The sequence below is a fragment of the Peromyscus maniculatus genome, chromosome 8 (genome assembly GCF_049852395.1).
Source record: "Peromyscus maniculatus bairdii isolate BWxNUB_F1_BW_parent chromosome 8, HU_Pman_BW_mat_3.1, whole genome shotgun sequence".
Classification (NCBI taxonomy): domain Eukaryota; kingdom Metazoa; phylum Chordata; class Mammalia; order Rodentia; family Cricetidae; genus Peromyscus; species Peromyscus maniculatus.
Window position 1 is genome coordinate 83,741,167 of NC_134859.1, and position 23,445 is coordinate 83,764,611.

Sequence of the window (23,445 nt, forward strand, 5' to 3'; positions counted from 1 at the left end):
GGAACTCACTCTGTAGAACAGGCTAACTTGGAGCTCACAGAGATTGGCCTGCCTCAGCCTCCCTAGTGCTGGAATTAAAGGTGTGCGCCACCACCACTGCCACTGCCGCCGCCGCCACCGCCGCCGCCGCCACCACCCAATCTGTCATCCGTCTTCTTGATGACATTTTCTTCTGCCTATAATTCTGGAGCCCAAATAGGAATAGATCTTTGTTGCTTTTAATTATTTTATTGTCTTATTGTATGATGTGTTTGCCTGCATGTATGTCTGCACCACTTGTGTGTCCAGTGTCTGGAGACCAGAAGAGAACATGTGATATAGGCTGTTGTGGCCCGTCCGGTGTTGGTTCGAGGAATCACACCAGGGTTCTCTGGAAGCACAGCCAATGTTCTTACCCACCGTGCCATCTCTCCAGCCCTGTTTTGTTTTAGGACATTAGTATGTACACATGCATGTTAAAAGTCAGGACAGCTCTGTGGAGTTGGGTTCAGGGAACCAGGCTCAGATTGCTTACTGTGTTTTATGCACCAAGCCATCTCAGTAGCACTTGCTTATGTGTTTTAAGACAGGGTTTACTCTAACCCAGGCTAGTCTGAAACTTCCTGTTTAGCTCAATCACCTTGACCTCAAGGTGACCGACCCTCTTGCCTTAGTTCCCCCAAGTGCTAGGGTTACAGGCATGTGTCACAGGGGCAGTTGGATTCTTGGCTGGTTTTTGTTGTTGTTTTGTGTTAGAGAACAAAGTCTTACTCCATGGCTGGCCTGGAACTCCCTACGTAGACTAGGCTGGTTTAAAAAACTTTGTGTAACCTTGTCTTTTAATTATGTATGTTTCTGTGTTGCTGTGTATACATGAGTGCCAGTTGGTGCCTGGCCTCCCTTGGAGCTAGAGTTACAGGCAGCTTTGAGCTGCTTGAGTGCTAGGACCTGTACTTGGATCCTCTGCAAGAACAGTAGAGACTCGGTTGTTTACTTATGAGTGTTTTGGTTATGTCTGCACCACGTGCCTACCAAGGTCAGAAGAGGTCGTTGGATCAGCTGGAACCGGAGTTACAGTGAGCTGCCAAGTGGGTGCTCGGAACCGAACCTGAGCCTTCCAGCTGTGTGTGCTCTTAACTACTGAACCATCTTAAGTCCCCCACACTCCCTGCTTGTCATTTTATTTAGTTTTAGTGTTTGTTTACTATGTAGCCCTGCCCAGGCTGGCCTTGAAGACTTCAATCTTCTTACCTCAGATCTCTACACCCCCCCCCCTTTTTTGTTTGTTTTGTTTTGTTTTTCGAGACTGGGCTTCTCTGTAGCCCTGGCTGTCCTGGAACTCGATCTATAGACTACGCTAGCCTCACACTCAGAGATCTGCTTGCTTCTGCCTCCCGAGAGCTGGGATTAAAAGTGAGCCACCACCACTGGGTACCTTTTTTTTTCCCCTTAAGTGTGTTTTTATTTTATGTGTATGAGTGTTTTGTCTGCATGTATGTTTGTATACCAAATGCATGCCTGGTGCCCACAGAATTCAGAAGCATCAGCTTTCCACCTGGAGTTAAGGATGATTGTCAGCCATCGTGTGTAGAGGTTAACAGAATCCTGGTTCTCTGCAAGAGCAACAAGTGCTCTTAATCATTGAGCCGTCTCCCCAGCCCCAATTCTTAAGACTGAGATCCTTGTTCAGTGAAAAGAGGATAATTCCCTTCAGATAAACACGTAGATGCTGTTTTCAAAGTGCCCTAGGGGAAGTTTTGGAGGGATGTAAGTAAAAAGAAACTAGGAAATCTTACTCACTTACCTGGTCCTGAAGTCCTTCTGTACAGAGGTCTCTGTCATTGTAGGTACTGCAACACAGCAGTCTGTAACAACTGAGTTTGGCTGAGATGGGTGCAGGTGTTTTGTTCTGTACCATCAGGTGCACTAAACTGAGACATCAGCCTTGATACATCCCAAATAAGCAGCTGTTCGGTTTCTACCTTCTTAAAAATTATTTGTATTTTATGTACATTGGTACTTTACCTGCATATTTGTCTGTGTGAGAGTGTCAGATCCCCTGGAACAGGAGTCACAGACAGTTGTGAGCTGTCTTATGGGTGCTAGGAATTTAACCCAGGTCCTCTGGAAGAGCAGCCAGTACTCCTAACTACCATGGCTCAGAAGTTAAGTGCTAGGCTCACAACCAAAATTGGTTCTGTTTTTAACCCTTGGAACCAACTTCACAGGAATTTCTAGCATTTTTTTTTTTTTTTTTTTTTGGTTTTTCGAGACAGGGTTTCTCTGTGTAGCTTTGCGCCTTTCCTGGAGCTCACTTGGTAGCCCAGGCTGGCCTCGAACTCACAGAGATCCGCCTGCCTCTGCCTCCCGAGTACTGGGATTAAAGGCGTGCGCCACCTACGCCCGGCTGAATTTCTAGCATTCTTGACCTGTGGGAAAACCTTGTCATGGGCTGGAGAGATGGCTTAGTGGTTAAAAGCGCATACTGCTCTTGGAGAAGACCCAAGTTCAGTTCCCAGCACCCAAGTCAGGTGCTGTAACTACAGCTTCAGGGGATCCAACACTCATTTTTGCCTCTGCTGGTACCTACACTCAGGTGTATATACCCACAAACAGACACATAATTTAAAAATAAATTAGGTGGTGGCACATGCCTTTAATCCCAGCACTCAGGAGGCAGAGGCAGGCGGATCTCTGTGAGTTCAAGGCCAGCCTGGTCTACAGAGAGAGTTCCAGGACAGCTAGGGCTGTTGCACAGAGACACCCTGTCTTGAAAAACCACAACTAACTAAATAAAATCTTTAAAAAATAATAGTCTTCCCGTGGGGCAGTGGTGGAGCACACTTAATCCCAGCACTTGGGCAGAGGCAGGCGGATGGATCTCCTCAGTTCCAGGGCAGCCAGGGCTACACAGAGTAAAACTTCATCTGGAAAAAAAATAATCTTGCCATGCTCCTTCAGGGAAGACACTGAAGATGTGCATGCAGCACAGACTGTGTTCACTGACAATTTTCTTTTTCCAGTCTGAGACAAGGTCTCAGCTCTGTAGCGCAGGCTGGCCTCAAACTCAGATCTCCCTTCCAAGTGCTGAGATTACTGACAATTTTCTCAAGACCAATTAGCACATTTCCAGGTAAAAAGTTTAAGAGTAAAATTGTCTTAAGTGATTGTTGTAGATGCACATGCAAAATTGTTAATTATAAATAGGTAAACAAGGCTGGGCGGTGGTGGCGCACGCCTTTAATCCCAGCACTCGGAGGCAGAGGCAGGCGGATCTCTGAGTTCAAGGCCAACCTGGTCTCCAAAGCAAGTTGCAGGAAAGGTGCAAAGCTACACAGAGAAACCCTGTCTCAAAAAAAAACTAACTAAATAAATAAGTAAACAAAGTTGGGGAGATGGCTCAGCAGTTAAGAATGCTTGCTGCTCTTACAAAGGACTGGAGTTGGGTTCCCGTCACCCATGTCCTTCCACACATAATATAGCCCCAGGGAACCAATATCCTCTTCTGGTCTCCATAGGCAACCCAACACATGTACATACACATAGACACATACATAAATGATAGATGGCTTCCATGAAATCTCACCATCATGGACCCAGAACTTGCTAATATGGCAATAGGGTTGCCTGCTTCAGTTTGTTTTCACTGTATGGGGAATTGAACGTAAGGCCTTGTGCATTCGCCAAGTGTTTTCCCAACTGAGCTCTATCACCAGCCTTTTTTCTTCCTAGTTAGGGTCTCACTAAGTCACCCAAGTTACTATTGAACTCTCATCATGCCTTTAGCCTGGTAGGTGCTGGGATTACAAGTGTGGGCCCACATACCAGTATCTTGGTGTCCTGTAACTATCAACCTGTTACAATCTTGCTCTTCCCCTGACTTCAGTTAAATTTGTTAATATTGTAAGTGAACTATGCAGTGACCACAGAAACACTTGGGAGTCCTTTCTTTCATGTGTGGATGTTTGCACATGTAGGAGTGTGCACGTGTCTGAAGGCTAGAGATTGATGTGTCTACTTTATTTTAATGAAGCAGGGTGTCTTTTGTGGTTTGTGGGGCAAGTGCCTTCTCAACTGAGCCATCTCTCCAGCCTTGAAACCTCTCTGCCGCTGACTTTCAAGAACTCCCATTTGCAAAGGCAAAAATTTACCAATTTAATTTTTTAGCAGCTAATTTTTTTTTAATTTATTTTCTGTATTGAGTGTTCTATCTGCATGTATGCTTTTATGCCAGAAGAGGGCATCAGATCCCACTGTAGATGGTTGTGAGCCACCATATGGTTGCTGGGAATTGAACTCAGGACCTCTGAAGAGCAGCTAGTGCTGTTAACTGATGAGCCACCTCTCCAGCCCCTGCCCCTACTTTTAAAACATAATCTCCTAAGAGTTTACTTGGTAGCTGAAAATGTCCTTGAACTCCTGATCGTCCTTCCTCCACCTCTCCTTACGTCACCAGCTTTTTCATGGATGTTGAGGGATCCATCAGATCCTCATACTTGAGGGACAAGCACTTTACTAAACATTATTTCCCCAGTCCCTTGATTTATTGATGGGGTGGGGGGCGTACAGACGCCATGGTGTTGTGTGGAGGTCAGAGAACAACTTGTAGGAGTGGGCACTCCCTCCATGAGGGTCCTAAGAATCAAGCTCCGATCATAAGGCTTGACACCCTTACCCACTGAGCAGCCACCTGGAAAATCCTTGTTTTTTGTTTTGGAAAAGGTCTGTGTAGCCCTGGTCGTCCTGGAACTCACTATACAGACCAGGCCTGTCTCTGCCTCCAGAGTACTGGGCTTAAAGGTGTTGCCACCACACTTGGCCTTTTTTCCCCTAAAGACAAAGCTCTCATTTGTCTAGTCTGGAACTTACCATTATAGCTCAAGCTGGCCTTGAACTAACAATGGCGATCTTGCCTCAACCTGCTGAGTACTCAAATTACAGGCAAGAACCATCATCTAAATAGAATGCTAGATTCTACAGCTTTGCCAGTCAGTCCTATTTAAAGGCTTTGTTGTTAAGAGATGGGGTTTTATCTAGCATGGGTGATGAACTACTAATCTTACTGCCATCCCCCAAGTACTGGGGCTGGAAGACTGTCCTACCCCTGGATCAGGCAGTGCGGGGGCTGAAACCTGGGGCTTTCATGTTGGACTCCACCAAAGGAGCACATCTCCAGCTTCCTCTGCTCATTTTGATGTTAACCTTTGACAATCTGGTGTTTGCCTGTGTGCCTAGCACATCTTAACTGTCCCTTGTGACACAATCTGCATTACAAAGCATTCATAATGAAAGAGAAGAGAAGTTGCTGCTACAGAATCATTTGCAGCTAGAATTCTGAAATACACACTTAGCTTTTCCCTCCCTGTGTGTATGTCCTAGAACTCAACAATTCTGCCTCTGCTTCCCAAGTGCTGGGATTACGATGTCACCACATCCAGCTTTCCTCCAAACTTGAATATAAGCCACTCAAGACACTTTATAAGAAATAAAGTATCAAGTGATTTCAGTTATGTGAGCACACTGAGCATTACTTAGGCCAGTGGTTCTCAACCTTCCTAATGCTGCAACCCTTTAATTTGGTTCCCTATGGTAGTGACCCCCAACCATAAAATTATTTCCATTGCTACTTCATAACTGTAATTTTTCTGTTATGAGTCATAATGTAAATATCTGTTTTCCAATGGTCTTAGGCAACCCCTATGAAAGGGTCATCCAGATATTGAGAACCACTTAGACCAACCTGTGTGGTATAGCCTGGTACATACCTAGGCTGTACAGTACTTGCAGCACATCACTGACAAATGCAGTCGTTATGTGGGACTTGGCTACAAATAACTACTCAGGCCAGCATTGTGCAACAATTATTAGGCAGAACCATTCTAGTGTTCTGGTATTGGACTCAGTAAATCTGACAGCTTAAGATGCCAAGACGTAACTTGCAGTCCCTTCAGATCTGCACATCTACACCACTGGAATATTCTCCAAGTTACTACCTACTTACCAGTTGTTTTAAGTCCATCTCCTTTAGTAAGTAGTGGTCCTGTCAATTTCCTGCTAAGTGATGAAAGCAAATGAAATAAAATCTTCCTGCTGAGATGAAAAGCACAGTTGGCCTCTCTCCACAGGGGCAGGCCTGTTTGCTTTGCTAGGCAGAAAAGCAAGGCCCAAATAATAAGTTCGACTATGTGTTGGTTTTTTTCTTCTTCTTGTGTTTTCAATACTTGGAATCAAACTCAGGGCCTTATGTGTGCTAGCTAAGTACTCCGCCAGTGAGCTACACCCCAGCCCTATGGGTTTTCTTTGTATTAAAAGCCTGAGTTTGCATTACGTTCTTTTTGGTGTATGGTAGTTTATAATAGTATCAAAGCCATTACTTCCCATAATCACTTTATTGTTGTTTTGAGACAGAGTATGTAGTAGATCAGGCTGGCCTCCACTCACAGAGATCCTCCTGCCTCTGCCTCTGTTCCAATTAAACATGTGCACTACCATGCCCAGCAGGTTGTTTTAAGATTTGTTTTTAATTTATGTGTATGTGTTTGCGCACCATGTTTGAGAGTACCGAGAGACACCAGATCCCCTGGAGCTGGAATTACATGATATGGATGTTAGAAGCCAAATCAGGTCCTCTAGAATAGCAGCAAGTGTTCTTCCCTACTGAGCCCTCTCTTCAGGGACCCCAAAATCAATTTTACTTACTTTTTTTTTTGAGATAGGGTTATGTTGTATAGCACTGGCTATCTATTATTATTATTATTTTTTTTTTTTTTTTTTTTTTTTGGTTTTTCGAGACAGGGTTTCTCTGCGTAGCTTTTCGCCTTTCCTGGAACTCACTTGGTAGCCCAGGCTGGCCTCAAACTCACAGAGATCCGCCTGGCTCTGCCTCCCGAGTGCTGGGATTAAAGGCGTGCGCCACCACCGCCCGGCTTTTTTTTTTTTTTTTTTTTTACTATTATTTTTTTTTGTTTTTTTCGAGACACGGGTTCTCTTTGTAGTTTTGGTGCCTGTCCTGGATCTTGCTATGTAGACCAGGCTGGCCTCGAACTCAGATATCTGTCTGGCTCTGCCTCCCGAGTGCCAAGATTAAAGGTGTGTGCCACCGCCGCCCAGTAACACTGGTTATCTAAAACTTGCTATGTATATAGACCAGGCTGGCCTCAAACTCGAGAGATCCACCTGCCTCTGCCTCCCAAATGCTGGGATTAAAGGTGTGCACCCACTTGCCTGGCCCCAAATGGATTTTTTTTTTTTTTTTTTTTTTTTTTTGGTTTTTCAAGACAGGGTTTCTCTGCGTAGCTTTGCGCCTTTCCTGGAGCTCACTTGGTAGCCCAGGCTGGCCTTGAACTCACAGAGATCCGCCTGGCTCTGCCTCCCGAGTGCTGGGATTAAAGGCGTGCGCCACCACCGCCCGGCTTCCCAAATGGATTTTTAAATTGTGGTTTGACTTTAACCAAGCCTGCCTTATTTTTTATTTGCATAGTCTAAGGTCAGGCTGGCCAACTTTGGGGCCTGGCACTAGCACAGTAGTCCATTGTTTCAATTACTAATTACTACATCGGCTCATATCTGAGGATTGGAAGAGATGGCCAGTGGTTTCAAACTTATATTGAAACAGAAAGTAGAGACTATGTGGGCTAGGAATGTGACTCAGTTGGTAAAGTGCTTGCCTACTATATACAAAGACTGCGGTTTGATCCTAAGCACTACATAAACCAGGTCAGGATCACAAGTTCAAGATCATTCTTGGCTCTCTACAAAGTTTGAGGCTAGCTTAGGCTACATAAAAAACAGTCCTGGGGTCGGGTGTTGCAGAAATGGATGAACATAGCCAGGCACACAATTTTAATCCCAGCACTCAGGAGGCAGATCTCTCTGAGTTCGAGGCCAGCCTGGTCTACAGAGCAAGATCCAGGACAGGCACCAAAACTACAAAGAGAACCCGTGTCTCGAAAAAACAAAAACAAAAGAAAACAAACAAAGTGGACAGCCTGGTCTGCAGACCAAGTTCTAGGACAGGCTCCAAAACTACACAGAGAAACCCTGTCTCAAAAAAACCCAAAATAAATGAATAAATAAATAAAAGTTAAAAGTGCTTGCTTGCTCTTCCAGAAGACCTGAGTTCAATTCCCAGAACCTGTGACTGACTCCAGGGCATCTGACCCCCTTTTGTTTTCCATGGGCACCTGCACACACACAATATATGTATACTTAATATCGGAAAAAATCAGGGAAAAAAAAGGCATGATGGCATACACCAATAATCCCAGCACTCAGGAGGCTCTGTCAAAAGGACAGCCATGAGTTTGAGGCCAGTGGGCTATATAAATATCTATCTAAATAAATAAATAAATTTTTATTTTATTTTATTTTATTTTATGCCAGACATGTTAGTACACACCTTTCTTAATCCCAATACTCAGGAGGCAGAGGCAACCAGAGCTTTGAGTTCCAGGCTATCCTGGTCCACATAGTGAGTTCCAAGCCAGCCAGAACTACACAGTAAGACCATGTCTCAAAAAATAAATTAATAAACCACTTTTTTAACAAGCTCTGTGCCGACATCTGGAGACAACTTGTATGCTCTGCTTTTTTTAACCAGTGTGGTCAGACAGGACCTTTCAAAAGCAGCTCTAGAAAAATGGGCTAGACCTGAACTCCTTATCTCACATGGACCCACGGGGTCCCTAAATGTTCATGTGCAATTGCAAATTTCAAAATCAGAGGCAAGGTACTACCATGTGAGGAAGAAAAAGGGTTAAAGGTGCTGGTTCATCATCGTACATCAATAAAATGACAAGTCAGTTTGTGGGGACTCCTCACTTAACCACATGATCGATAACAGGAAAAGCAGATTTAACCACTCCTGATGCTAGGCCGTAAGGATTCTGCTACAGAATTTCCATACTTGGTCAGGAGTGGTAATCCATGCCTGGAATCCTAGCACTTGGGAGACTAAGGTAGGAGGAATGCCTTGGGTTGGAGGCCATCTGGAAAGACCTGTGGCTGGAGATGGCTCAGTGGTTAAGAACACTAGCTGTTAGCTTGGCAGCAGTGCATACCTTTCTCCCAGCAGAGACTCGGCGCAGAGACATTCGGATCTCTGAGTTCCAGGACAGTGGAGGCTACAGAGAAACCCTGTCTTGAAAAAAAAGAATGCTGCCCTTGCATAGGATCGGGGTTCCATCCACACGGCAGCTCACAACCCTTCCAAGGAATCCAATGCCCTCTCTGGCCTTTGTGAGCACCAGGCACACACGTGGTACACAGATACACATAGAGACAAGATGTCCATACAACATAAAAATTAAAAATGTTCTATGTTTCTATGCCTGGCTGGGAAAGTGGGCTCTAGACAGGCAGCCACCAAACTAATAACTACGTGTTCCAGTTACACACTACAGTTACAGGGTCTCACTATATAACCCAGGCTGGCCTCAAACTTGCAACCCTCCTACCTTGTCAGCTCAGGTGCTGGGATTATAGGTGCGTATCCACTATTCACAGAGGCTAATTTCTTTTCCAATACTGAAATAGCCTCTTCTTCACTGACGAGACAGACCCATGCTGAACAGTTTGATACCGTGGATTGGTCTCTTAAGAGTAAGCCATGGGCCGGGCAGTGGTGATGTACGCCTTTAATCCCAGCACTCGGGAGGCAGAACCAGGCAGATCTCTGTGAGTTCGAGGCCAGCCTGGTCTATAGAGCAAAATCCAGGACAGACACCAAAACAACACAGAAAAACCCTATCTTGAAAAACCAAAAAAAAAAATAAATAAATAAAGAGTAAGCCATGGAAAAATCTTTTGGGTGAAGTTTAGGGACTGACTGCTGAACCGAGACAAAGCAAACTTTCCGAAAGCATGGCCACCCAAGGTCCCACTGCAGGGATGAGCTGGTCAAAACTAAGGCTGGGTCTCCTGTCTGCTGCCACCTCTCCTACTGTCTTAGGTCAATGGGTTAATACTGGGGTGCGGGTGTATTTCCAAGACAGGGTTTCTTTGTGTAGCCCTGGCTGTCCTGGAATTCACTCTGCAGAGATCCACCTGCCTCTGCCAACCGACTGCTGGGATTAAAGGCGCGCATCACCACCCGACCGATTTCACAAGTTTTCAAATCACAACTCCAGTCCAGTGCTGTCTCTATCTCTCCAGCAGGTAAGGCTACTAAAGAAATGAACAGAATTGTCAAGCTTTAAAAATGTAGCAAGTGGACAGGTAAGAGCTAGATGATACCACCTCTTCAAGGAATGGAAAGCCAAAAGGAAAAAAAAAAAATGCAGACTCCTCCTTTGAGAAATCTCAACTGATAAAGCAGGAAGCAGCGTCTGCAGCACCTGCATGGGAGTTCAATGCAATGTTCCTTTGTCTTTTATCAACTTCCACCCACTTCCCATGGGAACTCTACCTGGACCACACAACGGCCAATCTTCCCCCACAGGGCCTGTTTCCTGGACTCTTGTCTGAATTCAAAAGGGGGAGCGGGGAGAAAAACCGCACTTAAGCTGAATCATCCATTTTATTTGATTTTATTTTGTCATGTGCTCACAGCATTTCTCTCTCTCCTCTCCCTGGCAGGTCACAGAGATAAATTAAAAATAAAATCTACAAGGAAAATAATTTATAAAAAGCACTCCCAGGTTCACGCTTTCTATCCCTATTGCTCAGTTAGGAAACCCCTCCCTGCCCAGGGAGGAGAATCAGTGCTTCCCCCTGACTCACCCCTGCTAGTTGGGGGGCAGATAGTACTCTAGAGCTGACCAGGATTGGGGGGGGGGGGGGAGAGCGGCAGTGGCAAGTGACCAAAAAAAAAAAAAAAAAGACACTGTGGTCCTGGAACCATCTGGCTACCTTGGCGCTGCTGCCCTCCCTGCCTCCCCCAGGGCTGTCTTTCAGGAGCCCAGGCTAACCAGGCTATGAAGCAGCTGCCTGAAGCTGAAAGCCTAGTGGAGGGGCATCTCTGGCCCTTTCATGCATTTCTCATTTTCCTAGAAAGAAACCCAAAAAAGAAAACAAGACAAGACCTCGGGACAGAGGAGAAAAATCCCAAGTGTTTACACAGTTACACGGAGTCTTTATGGCAAAGAGAACATTTAGCAGCTTTGAATATTGGGGCATCTTCTTCTTACTCAACACAAGCATCCTAGGCCCTATAAGTGAAACAGGGCACACGCCCTAAAAAAATCAAAGCGCAAGAAAGTCTAAGAGGACTGGGTTTTGTTGCTGGGGTTTGTAGGTTTTCCTTTTCCCCAGTGACAAGGCCAGGTGTTGGTAGGCAGAGGGCCTGAGGGAAGCTCACTTCCCAGTGTTGTGCTGAACAGTGCCTGGAGGTCACTGAGCTGGCTTCTCCCTCCACACCATCACCTTGCTTCTGTTTAGCCCCTGCAGAGGACGCTATAGGCCAGGTTCCGGGTACTGCCAGAGTAGCACCCCACTCCAGAGAGCTCTAGGCAGCTAGTGAGGGTGGGTACCACAAAAGGGGGGAGAGTGGGAAGAGTACAGCATTTCCATGCAGGCTCTTAGGAGGTGGCTAGGGAGGGAGGTGGCTGTGGCAGGGCAGTGAGTGACATGCTTGATGGTGGGGCTGCTGCAACACAGGCCTCTTTATCACTGTTATACCCTCTGCCCTCCTCTGGCCTGAAAATAAGTCAGTGTTGGGTCCCCACGGCTCCCCGTTTAAGTAATTAAAACAATATAGGTGCCATCCAAGAGCTTCTTCCCCTTCAGGGATGACACAGTTCGAGAAACAGGTAAAAAGCCCTCCCATGGCCCCAGCATGTCTGCGTCTCCACACCAGCCACTTCTTCACTTAGGCCCACTGGAGTCACGCTCGCTGCCTGGAATGCTGGCCAAGGCCCTAACAGCCCCTCTGATTTTTCTGACTGCTTTGATTTTAGGCGATTTCCTTCCTTTTCTCCTTCCAGGAATGAGACTTTCCACCACTTTCTCTGTTCTCCCAAGTCCTCCTTTTCCCTTTCACTCCACACTGCCCCTCTACCTCCAGCACGCCACCACCACCCTTCCCTCAGGAGAAAGAAGGGAGTAGGCTGGGGACCCCAATCACTCAAACAATCTGGTCATTTCCACCCACTCCCAGTGGGGAAGCTAAGCCAGACAGCGCCTGCGCCCGCCCCTTGTGTGCACTGACCCGCAGTCATCCCATCTGAGAAGATATATTGGATAAGAAGGCATTTAAGTCCCCAGTGTTAGGTCCAGGCCCAGCCCTTCTCCAGTTTCTGTCTTAGTGAGCGTCCACCCCCTGCCTCCCCTGGCTCACTTCCTCCGGTCCTTTGGCTTTCTCTCCTGTCGCCGGGCCTGCTGGTCAGCCATCGTGCGAGGGATGAGGAGGACACTGCCATCCCCAGCATACTGAAGCGCATACTGACTGGGTGAGTAGGGCCTCCCGTTCTCATCCCGCAGCCGCCCAAACACCTCCTGGTATAAGCTCTGGACCTTCTGCTTCATCTGTCGCAGTGACCGCAGGAACTCTACCTTTTCTCGGAGCAGCCGGGCCTTGTCTCGCTGCAAGTCCTCCACATCACGCTCTAGGTTCAGGATGGTGTCTAGCTTGCGCTTGCGGCAGTTCTGTGCAGCCATCTTGTTCTTGCCCCGGCGCCGGATGTCCCGGATGAGGCTCAGCTGGGCCTCACTCAGCTGGTATTTGGACAGCAGCTCATTGAATTCCTCTACGGGTAGGTTGATGATTTTGTCATTGGTGAATGGGATCTTCATGGCTCGGGCTCTGTGCTCATCTCGGCTCATCTGCTTGTCCAGGAAGTCAGCCTGCTTTTCTTTGCTCCCTTTCTTGAGGGTGCTGGGTGGTGGTAGATCAGCAGAGTCAAGGGCACTGGGTGCCATATTGTAGGTGTGATTGTGGCCCACATGCTCTAAGTAGGGAAGGCAAGAGAGCTGAGAAGGATCCTGGTAGCTCATGCGGCAGAACTTGGAGTATTCCGGCTGGTAACCCACTGCACCCTCAGCCTCTTCTAGATCTAGCGTCTCAGAGTCAGAGCTGTAACCGACAGCACCTTCCTCAGAAAAGGAAGAAGAGGCAGAGGAGGAAGCAGAAGAGGAGGAGGACGTGGAAGAAGAGGAAGAAGAGCTGCCTTCAGAGCTGCTCAGGGAGGAAGGGCTATGGCTGGAGTCCAAGGAGAGGCCTGAGTCAGAGTCAAACTCCTCCTCAAGCTGGGAGGCCTGCACCGGGTTGAAGCCCTCCTCAATGGCCAGGTCCATCAGGCTGATTTCATCCAGCATCGCTTCATCTAAGAGGCCCCCCAGGGGGTCAGGCAGCTCAGGGCCTGACGTGTCATTGGCTGTGCCATTGAGCTGGGATGGAAAGAAAAGCCCTGCTAGGTTGGTAGAGCCAAAGGTGGAGTTGAGGCTGGTAGAGTTGCTGGGGACGAGTGGAAGCAGGGTGGAGCTGCTGGCCACAGGTAGGCTCTCCACCTCGGGGCTGAAGAGGGAGAAGTCCTGGCTGCAGCCACCCAGGGATGCCTGATGCAGGCTGACATTCTGATTGATAGGAGTGTTGGGCGCAAGGCTGTAGTTGGTGCTAAGAGGGTCTCCAGGAGGGGCATTGTACAGAATTTCACTCGCTGATGTATTCACTTCCATTGCCTGGAAGGGAGGGAGAAGTGTACCAGCATTCAAAAGGAGCAAACTCACACCCTGCAGGCCCCTGACTGAAGCACAGCTCCCTGGGCAAAAGAGCAAGAAACCGGACAGCGAAGCCCCTAGCTTGGACCAGTAGGCTTAGCACAAGGGGTTCCTTCACCCTAATGCAGGACTGACCGGCTCCTGATGATGTGTGGCTAGATTCCCGTCTTGGAGTGAAATGGAGTACACACACTGAACACAGCCAAACATAGGTAAGAAAACCTGCTGCCAAACTTGCTGTGACCACAAGGAGATCACCAGACATTCTGACCTTCCACTGCCCACACTGAACAACTGAGGACTAAAGGGAACTCTGGTAGATCTCGTGCCTCGCAGGTACCCTGGGCCCCATGCCCAGCACTGTAAAAAGGAAACAGCAAAGGGCTACGTAGAGACTGCAGGCCATGGGAGACAGCAATGGCGATAAGGCAGTGTCAGAGTGGCAGCCGTCTGTCCGTCTGTCTGTCTGCCTAACGAAGAGAAGGTGCAACTCCAGACAGGCCATGCTTTGGAAGGCTCCGTACCGAGTTACAGTTCAATCCCGCCCAGCCCCAAGGGACACCTGGAGTCTTCCCAAATGTCTCTCCTTTCCTAATGACAACGTGCTGGACACCGACACAGAACCCCGCAGCCTGTGCTTTCTCACAGTCTCTGACAGTCCTACCTGCATTTCCATGATGGACATGAGATCTTGCCACTGCTGTTCCAAATCAAATGGCGACTCTGTCCCCGTCAGAAGAGGAGAAAGAAGGCTGTTCTGAAGGGTGGGGGACTCGCTCTCACTGGGCACTGCTTCTGCGATGCTGGGAACGTCTGCTGGGAACTGAGGCAGAGCACAGGCTTAACCGTGGGGAGAACCCTTCTGCCCTCTCACTAGCGACTACCATCTGGCCCCGTCTTTCTCTGAACTCACCCCCCGCAGCTGGCCCTCAGCTCGGGGGTGTTGTGCGGGCTGTGCTATCTGCTCAGTGGGCTCTCTGGTCCTGCTCACCTCGGCATTCTCTCCAAAGGGGCAGGTGACCTCCAGCAGCCTAAGACACTTTTCCAAGGACAGGGCTGTCTGATCCTCCCCACCAGGCACCTGTGGCAACAGCAACTATAAGTCTGACTGGCCTGGGCCCTGGCTATCTAGGACTGCTACCTCTTCCCAAGAACCGCTGTAGGTCTGCAGTGTCCCAGCCATTCTGAATGGTGGACCTTCGTCCCATACTTCAGGGACAACAGGAGGGATGACAGAAGTGTCCTAAGATGCTAGACACTTTACCTGTCTGCAGTGTATATTGCCAGGACCTGGTGCTTCTGAGTCCAATGCTCCTCCCCTCCCCACTCCCGTACCCAGCCACTGTGCCTTTATAGACCCCACGCCAAACACAATCAGGTCCACCGCAAAGACACAACTCTCCTCCAGAGCAAGTTTTCTGGAAGAGCTCCAGCCTGGTGTGTCTGGGGGGCGGGGAGAGGAGACCAGTGTCGGAGGCAGCAGTACCTGTGCAGGGAAGCTCTCCCCAGTCTCTCCATCTACTAGCAGGTCTCGGGCCAGAGCTTCCGCGCCCTCGCCTGCCCAGGTGTCCTCTCGTTCTCCTCCATCTTGTAGTTCCTTATCCACATCCTGCTCCTTCTGGCGATGACTGTAGTCAAAAACCTCACGCCCAGCCCCCAGATCAATATCCTGTCGCCAAAGGATGTCAATCAGATCTATATCCTGAAAGATAGACCAAGATGACTTTAGCTTTCAAGAAGCGCCCCCCCGCTCCAGGGGGGAGCTCCCTGTCCTACCCCCTCAGAGGTCCCACCTAGTCACATTCCAGTTAGTCCTGGGTGGGGCTCTACCCAGGCCCGTGCCTGTCAGCCTTTCTCCCTTGCTTCCTCTGACCAGTAAGGCATCATTCGTCCATTCCCAGGCAATCTTCCACCAAAAAAAGAGCCATTAGTAAAAACTACTAACATATCTAGCACCACACGGGTCTTCAGGTTTAGGATGTGGGCCAGAGTCACACCCAGACTAAAGGGCAGGGCTGCATCTCCTCTAATAAGGAAGAGGAGGAAGCAAGAGAGCCCTCTCATTTTAGGAGTAGGAGACCCTGCAAACAGACTGCCTGACTCCCGCAAGCAAGGGCAAAGTGCCCTGTGGAATTGCTTAGCAGTGACCAGGCTTGCATCAGCCTGTGGTGCCACTGCATTTGCATAAAGGGGTGGGGTGGCCTGGAGAGGAAAATCCCTGCATTTCCAACCACCTGATGCAACCAATGACAGCGACAGCTGTCTCCAGCCCTTCCTACAGCCCTTCCCCTTCGCTGGCTGACAGCTGGAGTAAGCTTCAACATCCACAACTAGTAAAGGCCCAGCCTCACCTCAAGACCCGTCCCTGACAGAATTCAACTGATCTAGCAAGCCGCCTCCTTCCCAAGGGAACCTCAGACAGTCAGATGATCCCCACTACACACTCCACCCCTGCTCAGGCCAATCTCACTGTATCCCCTTACACCAATGCTACCTCCATCCCTCCCTCCCATACCACACCCCAGGACTCACCAGCTCCCCGTCAGTCAACCCACTCAAGGACACAACTCTCATCATTGCTGAGCTCTGACTGCAACCTTGGACATTAAAATGCCTCCTTCCACTTTGTTCTGTGGCTCCTAGACAGTTCCTGCACCAACTGCCACCCCCACTGACATCAGCACAGAAGCCCAAGAGTCCTTTGGATTTCCTATATATACCCCTCCCTTTAGGAGTCTTCCCAACAAGCCTGAAGAGACCCTCAAGTGGTGCCTTCCATTTAGAGATTTAAAAGCACACACTTTCCATTGAAAAGTATCTTTAGACCAGACCCACCTCTGTACCCCCAAGCAGGGACGGTACTTTCCTGTCACCACCTACTCCATCCTAAGACCCCTAAGACCTCCCACATATACCTCTCCCTTGAGTCTCCCACCATACACCAACCTGAACAGAAGCCCTGGACCCAGGAGCAGAGGGGGGCTGGGCCACCCGGTGACCAGCCAGCCAAGAGTTAAGTGGCCTGTCTTTGGCATGGCCCCCACCACTGTGAGAGCTGCGGTCCAGGCGGGTCATGGTCTGCGAGAGGAGCCCCAGGGCAGCCGGTGCCGGTAAGCCGGACAGGGGGCTGCAAGGAGCTCGTGGCTTGCAGGAAGCACACCAGGCTGGAAGGGTGGCCCCTTGGTAGCTCCGAGGGGCCCGAGGAAGGTGCCCCGCCCGTGCTGCTGCCTGGGCGGCCCAGCCCAGCCCCCTTCCTCCATCCTGGAGCAGCCCCCTCCCACCTCACAACCCCAGTTCCACTCAGGCGCCCAGCAGCCCCCACCCTAAGCTCACCGCAGAGGCTGCAGTGAGTCGGGACTCCCACCCCATGCTCCGTGCTCACGCTGCAGAGGAAAGCGAGCTACCTCCTGGGCCTGTCCTCCCGCTCCTCCCTCTCCCCCTCCCCACGCCCCTCAAACTTGTTACCTAGGCTGCCGCAAGGAGCCAATCCCCTCCCCCTCCCACCCCGCAGGTCACTGCTGAGGCTGCAGAGAGCCAATCCCCTCCCCCAGGTCAGCAGCTGGGGCTGCGGAAAGAGCCAATCCCCTCCCACTGTCGTTACCTAGGCTGCGCCGGGAGCCAATCTCCTCCCCCAAGTCTCCGCTGGAGATGCGGAAGGAGCCAATCCCCTCCCACCGCCTGTTACCTAGCTGCAGAAGGGAACCAATCTCTGCACCAGGGCAGCTGGAGAAGCTGCCGCAAGGAACCGGCCCATCCCTGGGCCGCCTCCGTCTCCTTGAGGAGATGCACCCAGGGGCGGGCAGCCCCACCCAGCCCAGTCAATCAGCTGGGGTGGTGCAGTAAGAGTCCTGGGGGGGGAAGGGGTGCCACTCTCCTCCCTCCCTCCTGTCGCATCTTGCTCTTCCAGCCCACTCCTGTGACTGGGCAGACACTCCTCCAGAAGCTTCACTAAGAAACTAAATTCTTTGCTGGGAAAGTGGAAGGAGTTTTCCCATTCCTTAAGAAGGTTGTGGCCAGTCCTCAAGGCTAGGGATCACAAGCCAGGCTGGGCAGAAACCCAGGGCTCCCAAGCCAAAAGAAAAAAAAAAAAAAAAAAAAAAAAAGGCCAGGAGCTTTGTCACCCTCAAACAGGCCAGACTGGAGGAAAGGGAAAGCCATCATTACATACATGCGGCATGTCAGTGCAGGCCAGGCCCAGCCCCTGACAAAAGGTGGGGGCCAGAGGATTCTGAAACCTAGCCTTAGAGAGACGGGTGCTGGGCACCATCCTGGCCCCAAATATGCCAGTTACCCCCTTTCATTTTAGCTTTTTCAAAGAACAATTTGTGGTGGGGGTGGAGGATCAAGAAGGGGAAAAAAGCATTTGGTGTGCGACCCCGACTAGATCAATCCTAGCAGGGAAGAGGGTAAAACCTGGCAGATTTGCCTCCTGAACTGCTTTCTCAGGGGAAACAGCTTTCTCCTCCCCACTACTCCCCTAGAGCCTAAGGTCAGGCCAGAGAGACAGTGTGTCCTCCCTTGGTTGCAGCCTGCTTCTTGCCCGGGGAAGAGCTGTAAACAGGCCACCCCTTGCTCTGGGCAGGGTGCCAACCTGGAGGGGAATCCTATCCCTGACAAGGACCTAAGCTATGGCTGTCCATCGAACAGGCCTGGCAGCAGGGAGCACTACCACCCCAGCGATAATGCCAGCTCCAGCAGTGCCTGTCACATGCTCTGGACCTGGGTATTTTTATCCCTGAGTTACTGAGGAAATGTTGTTCTAGGCACATCATAATCCTCCCGTCCCTCCTCCCCAGCCTAGGTCCCTCAGGCATGACCCACCCAACTTCCCAAAGGGAGTGGTAAAGGCCTGGGGTCAAGGAAAACACAACCTTCTTTATGACCAAGAAACAGCAAAGCAGATACCAAACTCCATCCCATTCTGCCCAAACACACCCAAACATTCTATATCCCCGAAAAACTCCCTGAAGGCCATTGTCAGTGCTAAACCCTGTAGGGTTCTCAGGAGAAGAGCGTGCCATGCCATTTGGGGCAGGAATAGGTTTCTTCAGCTCACTGGACTTCAGAAGCCCATTTGAAAGACAGGATAAGAGAAGCAGGAAAAGGTGAAGTTCAAGAGACACCGCGAGAACCTAAGACACTGCCAAACACGGTGGAACAGGCCTGCAATCCCAGCATTTAGGAGAGGCAGAGGTAGAGGCAAGAAAGGCACAAGTTCAAGGTTACCCTGGTCTATATAGCAAGATCCAAGCCGGCCAGATCATCTCATAAATATAAAATTTTAAGGATATAAGACAAAAGGCAAAAAAAAAAAAAAAAAAAGGTCAGCCATGCTCCTGATTTCCATGATCAGACAATCCCAGCTTCTCTCACACAGATCCAGTAAGAGCTAGCTGATCTGAGTGGCTTTCCCAATCTCAGTGACTATGTAGTCTGGGGCTGCCCTGTGCTGTTTAAGACAGTCAGCAGCATCCCTGCCTTGCCTCTCAGGTGCCAGTAGCGTCCCTCCCCACAGCTGTGACAATAAATAAATCAAAATCAAAATCACCCCTAAATGAGGACCATGGACCTAATACAAGCCATATTCTCTGTCAGTCACTAATAAGACAACTGAGATAACGACAGGGAGACAAAGTGTGGTCTGAGATGATGGGCAGGAGTCTCGCTCTGCAGCCAGCCAACCTTTCACATTAATCAGCCCAGTGCAGTGGGTCTTTTTGAGCTCCTAGGCCTGGGGCAAGCCAAGGCTGTTTCTCTACCTAGGTCAGACAGAGGCAGCAATAGCCATTTGCATCATTAAAGGAAAGGAACTGAATCCTTTTCTTCCCAGAAGTTTGTCAGCCCTGTGCCAGGAGCTAAAGATCACCTCTACCAGCTCAGAACAAGCTGACCTGGGAAGAGCACAGTTCTCTTCCAGCTCCCAGCCTTTTCTGCTCTACTCCCCATAGAGGGCCCTTAGCAAAGACTGGGAGCCTTGGCTTCTCCTGGCCAAGAATAACTATCCCAGTCTACCCCTTGGCTCAAGCCCAGGAGAGTTAAAGGGAGTTTACAACACAGGCCTAACCGCAGTGGAGAACTTCAGGGTGCAGCATCCATGTTTTAATGCGGGCGGTGGAGGGGACGACGACAAGACAAAACAGGCCTCATAGCATGTGTCTTAGTAACAACATACACTTGATCAAAGCCTATCATAACACTGCCCTCCCCCATCTAAAGCCTCCAGCAGTCACTGAGATCTAAGTGGTAAAACCCCTGGTATGGTCTAGGAACCACCCTGCCCTGACAGGACACTCAGAGGTGGGTCAACGGTTCAAACCACGGAAATGCAGCTCCCAACCCTGACGTCAGACAATTCAGCCCATTCCTATCCAAGCAGTGCCCGAGGTCCAAACCCTGGACCCCAAGGGCTCAGAGTGGAGTCAACCAGCCTCCAGAACCAGCCCACTCCTTCCCAACACCCAGGCCCACCCACCACCACAGGGCCACTAACCTCTTTGGTTAAGTCTCCACCGACAGGAGGGGCCACAGCCCCCAAATCTTCCAAATCTTCACTGAATCCCTGCTCCGTTTCACTTTCTCTCACCCCGTTGTCTGGGCCTGTCACATCTTGGAGGCCACTGGAACTCTCGAGGGCGAGGCCTGAGTTGGGCTGGCTGCCAGAGACAGACCCCTCCGGGTCCCGGTGAACCAACCAAGCATTTACCTCAGTAGTAGGCACCTGGAACCTATCCAGGGCCCTCACCTGACTGAGGAGTCGCCGGGCAGTGAAGTAATTGTCCAGGTCTATGCTCTTGGGGTGGATCCCATAGCCATCCAAGGTATTCCTCAGGTTGTGGAACTGGGTCTGAGTATAGGCAGAGCTGGGCCCCAGGATGATCTCCCGGAGTGGGGGGAGCTGTGAGGTCAGGTAAGTATCCACGTCCACCCGAACCCCAATCAGACTCAGCAGAATGGTGAACTGGAGAAGTCCTTCCGTTAAGTATTTCTTCAGAGAAAGCATTGCTGAAGGACCAGAATGTTTATGCTTTTTTGTTTTTAAATCTTCCACAAGACAAATCAAGGCCACTGCTCTGCCACTCCAGCCAGCAGGTCACCCTCCTCAGTAGGAGACCCTGTACCCTACCCTGGCACAACACAGGGGCTGAGCTCCCTGACGGCCCCAGAGGAAAGCACTCCCTGTGGAGTGAAAGCCACACTCCAGACCGCATTCACTCTTGCCTTCTTGACACCTCACCTCTAAAGTTCAGCTGTCGCTAACCCGGCCAGGCCCTCAAGGCCCTCTTCTCAACTTACTGTCTCCAGTCCACATCCAGTCAGCTCCCACTCACATCGGCTGTCCTCTGTGGAGACCCCACTGTAGGCTGTTCGCAGGAACAGCTGGCGAGTGGATTTCTTTCTTTCCTTCTTTCTTTCTCCTTCCTAGGGTTTATTTTCTTTGGCTGGAGCTACAGGTCTTTGTCTTGGGTCAGAGTGTCCCGCCTCCTCTGCACTTACCAGGGGGGTTTCCAGAGAAACCTGAAATGGGAATCACAAGGGCAACGAGGTAAGATTCCATGCTCTTTACATCATGCTCAGAGTAAGAACCTTCAGGGGGAAGGTAGGAAACACATTAAAAGGCTACTTTTACATGGAAAAACCAAACCAAACCTGTTGTACCAACTAGGGAAGGAAAGAAGGAGAGGCCCACTCTCAAGTTACTAAATGCTATAGTTTTCTACTCTTTTTAAAAGTAGCTCTCTTTGAAGAAGCAGACACTGTACACAGCATTCAAAATATCTTTACTTTGTCTAATTTACCAACACTCCCAACAGAACACATTACCCAGTTTCTAATTTTAGCACGAGAAGCCCATTTCCTATCTCGGAAAAAAAAAAGTTGGTTTCCCTTCCAACTCTAAAGAGGTGGGAAGAGATTATTGATGGGAGACCTGTGAAAAGTAGAGGGGAATGTTCAGGCCCCCATCTCACACAAAGAAATATGCCTTTTTGTTTTTCCGACTTCAAAATTTCCCTTTCCTACCATTTTTGCGTTTAAAAAAAAAAAAAAAAACCAGCCAAATAGCACAGGCCACACAAAAAGCTGAACCATAAGGAGCAGAAGCATTAGCCCAGTCTGGACACAATAATGAGACCGTTTCAATAGTAAAGGAGAAAAAACAATTTAAAGGGCAAAGACACGTTCAATCCCAGCACGGCAAAATAAAAGGGAGGAAAGGTACAGGAGAGCAGTGGAGGAGGGTGGGCCCCTGCTCCGTCCAGAATTTGAATTCACAGGTTTTATCTTTATTTGCATGACCTTCTGAGCCAAAGAAGAAGGATATGGCCAAGTTCTCAATCTAAGCTGCCAAGTGGGGAGAAGGTAAATTTGCCTTTCTGTTTCTGGTTTCTACTTCTGAGCTTCCACTAACCTCATAAACCAACTAACTAAATCGGTTGTAACCCACTCTCCACTTCCCTCTAAAGGTGCAGTGGGATCTACCCGTACGAGGCACGCACACACCCCCCCGAATCCCCTCGTTCGGTTGAGTAAACAGGCCTGCTTTTGAGAACCCGCCCGTCCTCACGCCATTTATTACTAAGACGTTCCCAGTGCCAACGGAGTTTTGAGAGCGCGGACAAAGTTCTTCCAAGCCAAGAAGGCCAGAGAGCACCCTGGCCCGAGTCCGGTCCCACCCTGCTCCATACCCGCGTCTGGCTGGGACCAAGCTGCCATGCCCACGATCGGCGCCTCGGCTGCGAGCTTCCCGGGACACCGCGCGACAAGTGCTACTTGCCCGGCCTTGACCCACCCTAAGAGCGCCCGCCTCACCCCGCCCTCCGCTCCCGAAGCCCCACCCCGCTCCCCAGGCCGGCCTCACCACGCCCTCCCGTGCCCTCGGCCCTTCTCAGTCCAGCCCACCCGGGAGCGCGCTCTCCGGGGCCTCGCGTCGCTCTCCGGCCATGCCCGGGGCCCGAGTCGGACGAGGACTCCGCTTGGCCGCCCCCGGCCTCCTGTCCCTCAACCACGTCTCGCCGCCCCTCATCCCACCAGCCCCGGCCCTGTTGCGCCCCGGCTCTCTCGCCAGGGAAGGGAAGGTGTCAGGTACCCACTGCTGAGGTCGCAGGCCGCCGCCGCCGCCGCCACAGCAGGCCCTCAGCCCGAGTCCCGGCCTCGCCACCGCCGCCGCCGCCGCCGCCACCTCCGGCCGGCCTGGAGCGCCCAGCCTCGGCTTCCCTCCCCGCCCCCTCCTCGCACTGCACTCGGAAGCCCGCCCTCCACGGCCACCCCAGAAACAGTTGCTCCAATCCGCTGGCCGGGACGGCCTCCGTCACCGGATGTCGTTTTGATTGACAGCGAAGAGAACCCAATAGCCGGGCGTGGCCCCGCCTCCTCGGCCCCCGTTTTCCCGAGACTGACGTGGAGAACGGACCAATGAATGTGCAGGCCCGCCCCGCGGTCTGGGCCCGCCAATGAGTGGGGCGAAGGCCCTAGTGTCCGGCATTCTGAACCCCTCCGCCGCGCGCCGAAGGCGGGCGGTGTTATAAGTTAGGCGCTTCTGGTGTGTTGTGTGCCCAGGAGTAAGGTCTTTTCAGGCAGAGAGAGCGGTGTAGCCCCCGGAGCCCGGAATTCCATCCCTGAGGCTTCCCACGGTGACTTGCAAAAGTCCAGTGAGACCTAAGGGGGCCGAGGCGGAGCACGGAGCATGTGGCTTTCGTGGTGGCGACGTTCGCGTCGCCATCTTGGGTACTGGCAACGGAAACCGGTACCCCTTCTCTGCCTTAGGGCCTGGCGTAGTAACCTGGGTCGTGCAGGAAGGGTGGTGTCTTGTAGCCC

At 50.5% G+C, this 23,445-nt stretch overlaps 1 protein-coding gene across 7 annotated transcripts; it reads right to left on the reverse strand.

Moving 5' to 3' along the window:
• Positions 1–10,489: 10,489 nt before the first annotated feature.
• Positions 10,490–22,860, reverse strand: Nfe2l1 (NFE2 like bZIP transcription factor 1). Of its 7 annotated transcripts, none has more exons than XM_006971891.4 (6): positions 22,722–22,860; positions 20,123–21,147; positions 15,119–15,334; positions 14,624–14,713; positions 14,297–14,455; positions 10,490–13,593 (listed from the first exon to the last, which is right to left on the reverse strand). In XM_006971891.4, the coding sequence occupies exons 2-6, from the start codon at positions 20,630–20,632 to the stop codon at positions 12,250–12,252; spliced, it is 2,319 nt and encodes a 772-aa protein (XP_006971953.1). In that variant the 5' UTR covers positions 20,633–21,147; positions 22,722–22,860; the 3' UTR covers positions 10,490–12,249. The 7 variants fall into 7 exon arrangements, with proteins under 7 accessions (XP_006971953.1, XP_015863128.1, XP_006971952.1 ...); XM_016007642.3 differs by having other exon boundaries at positions 22,718–22,820; XM_006971890.4 differs by lacking the exon at positions 22,722–22,860 and adding an exon at positions 22,317–22,436.
• Positions 22,861–23,445: the final 585 nt, after the last annotated feature.

Coding starts and splice junctions, on each gene's coding strand:
- Nfe2l1 (XM_006971891.4), bottom strand. CDS start 20,632: ATGCTTTCTCTGAAGAAATACTTAACGGAAGGACTTCTCCAGTTCACC. Junction 15,335..20,122: donor GTGGAGACTTAACCAAAGAG/GTTAGTGGCCCT, acceptor TCTATCTTTCAG/GATATAGATCTGATTGACAT. Junction 14,456..14,623: donor CCTTTGGAGAGAATGCCGAG/GTGAGCAGGACC, acceptor GCTCTGCCTCAG/TTCCCAGCAGACGTTCCCAG.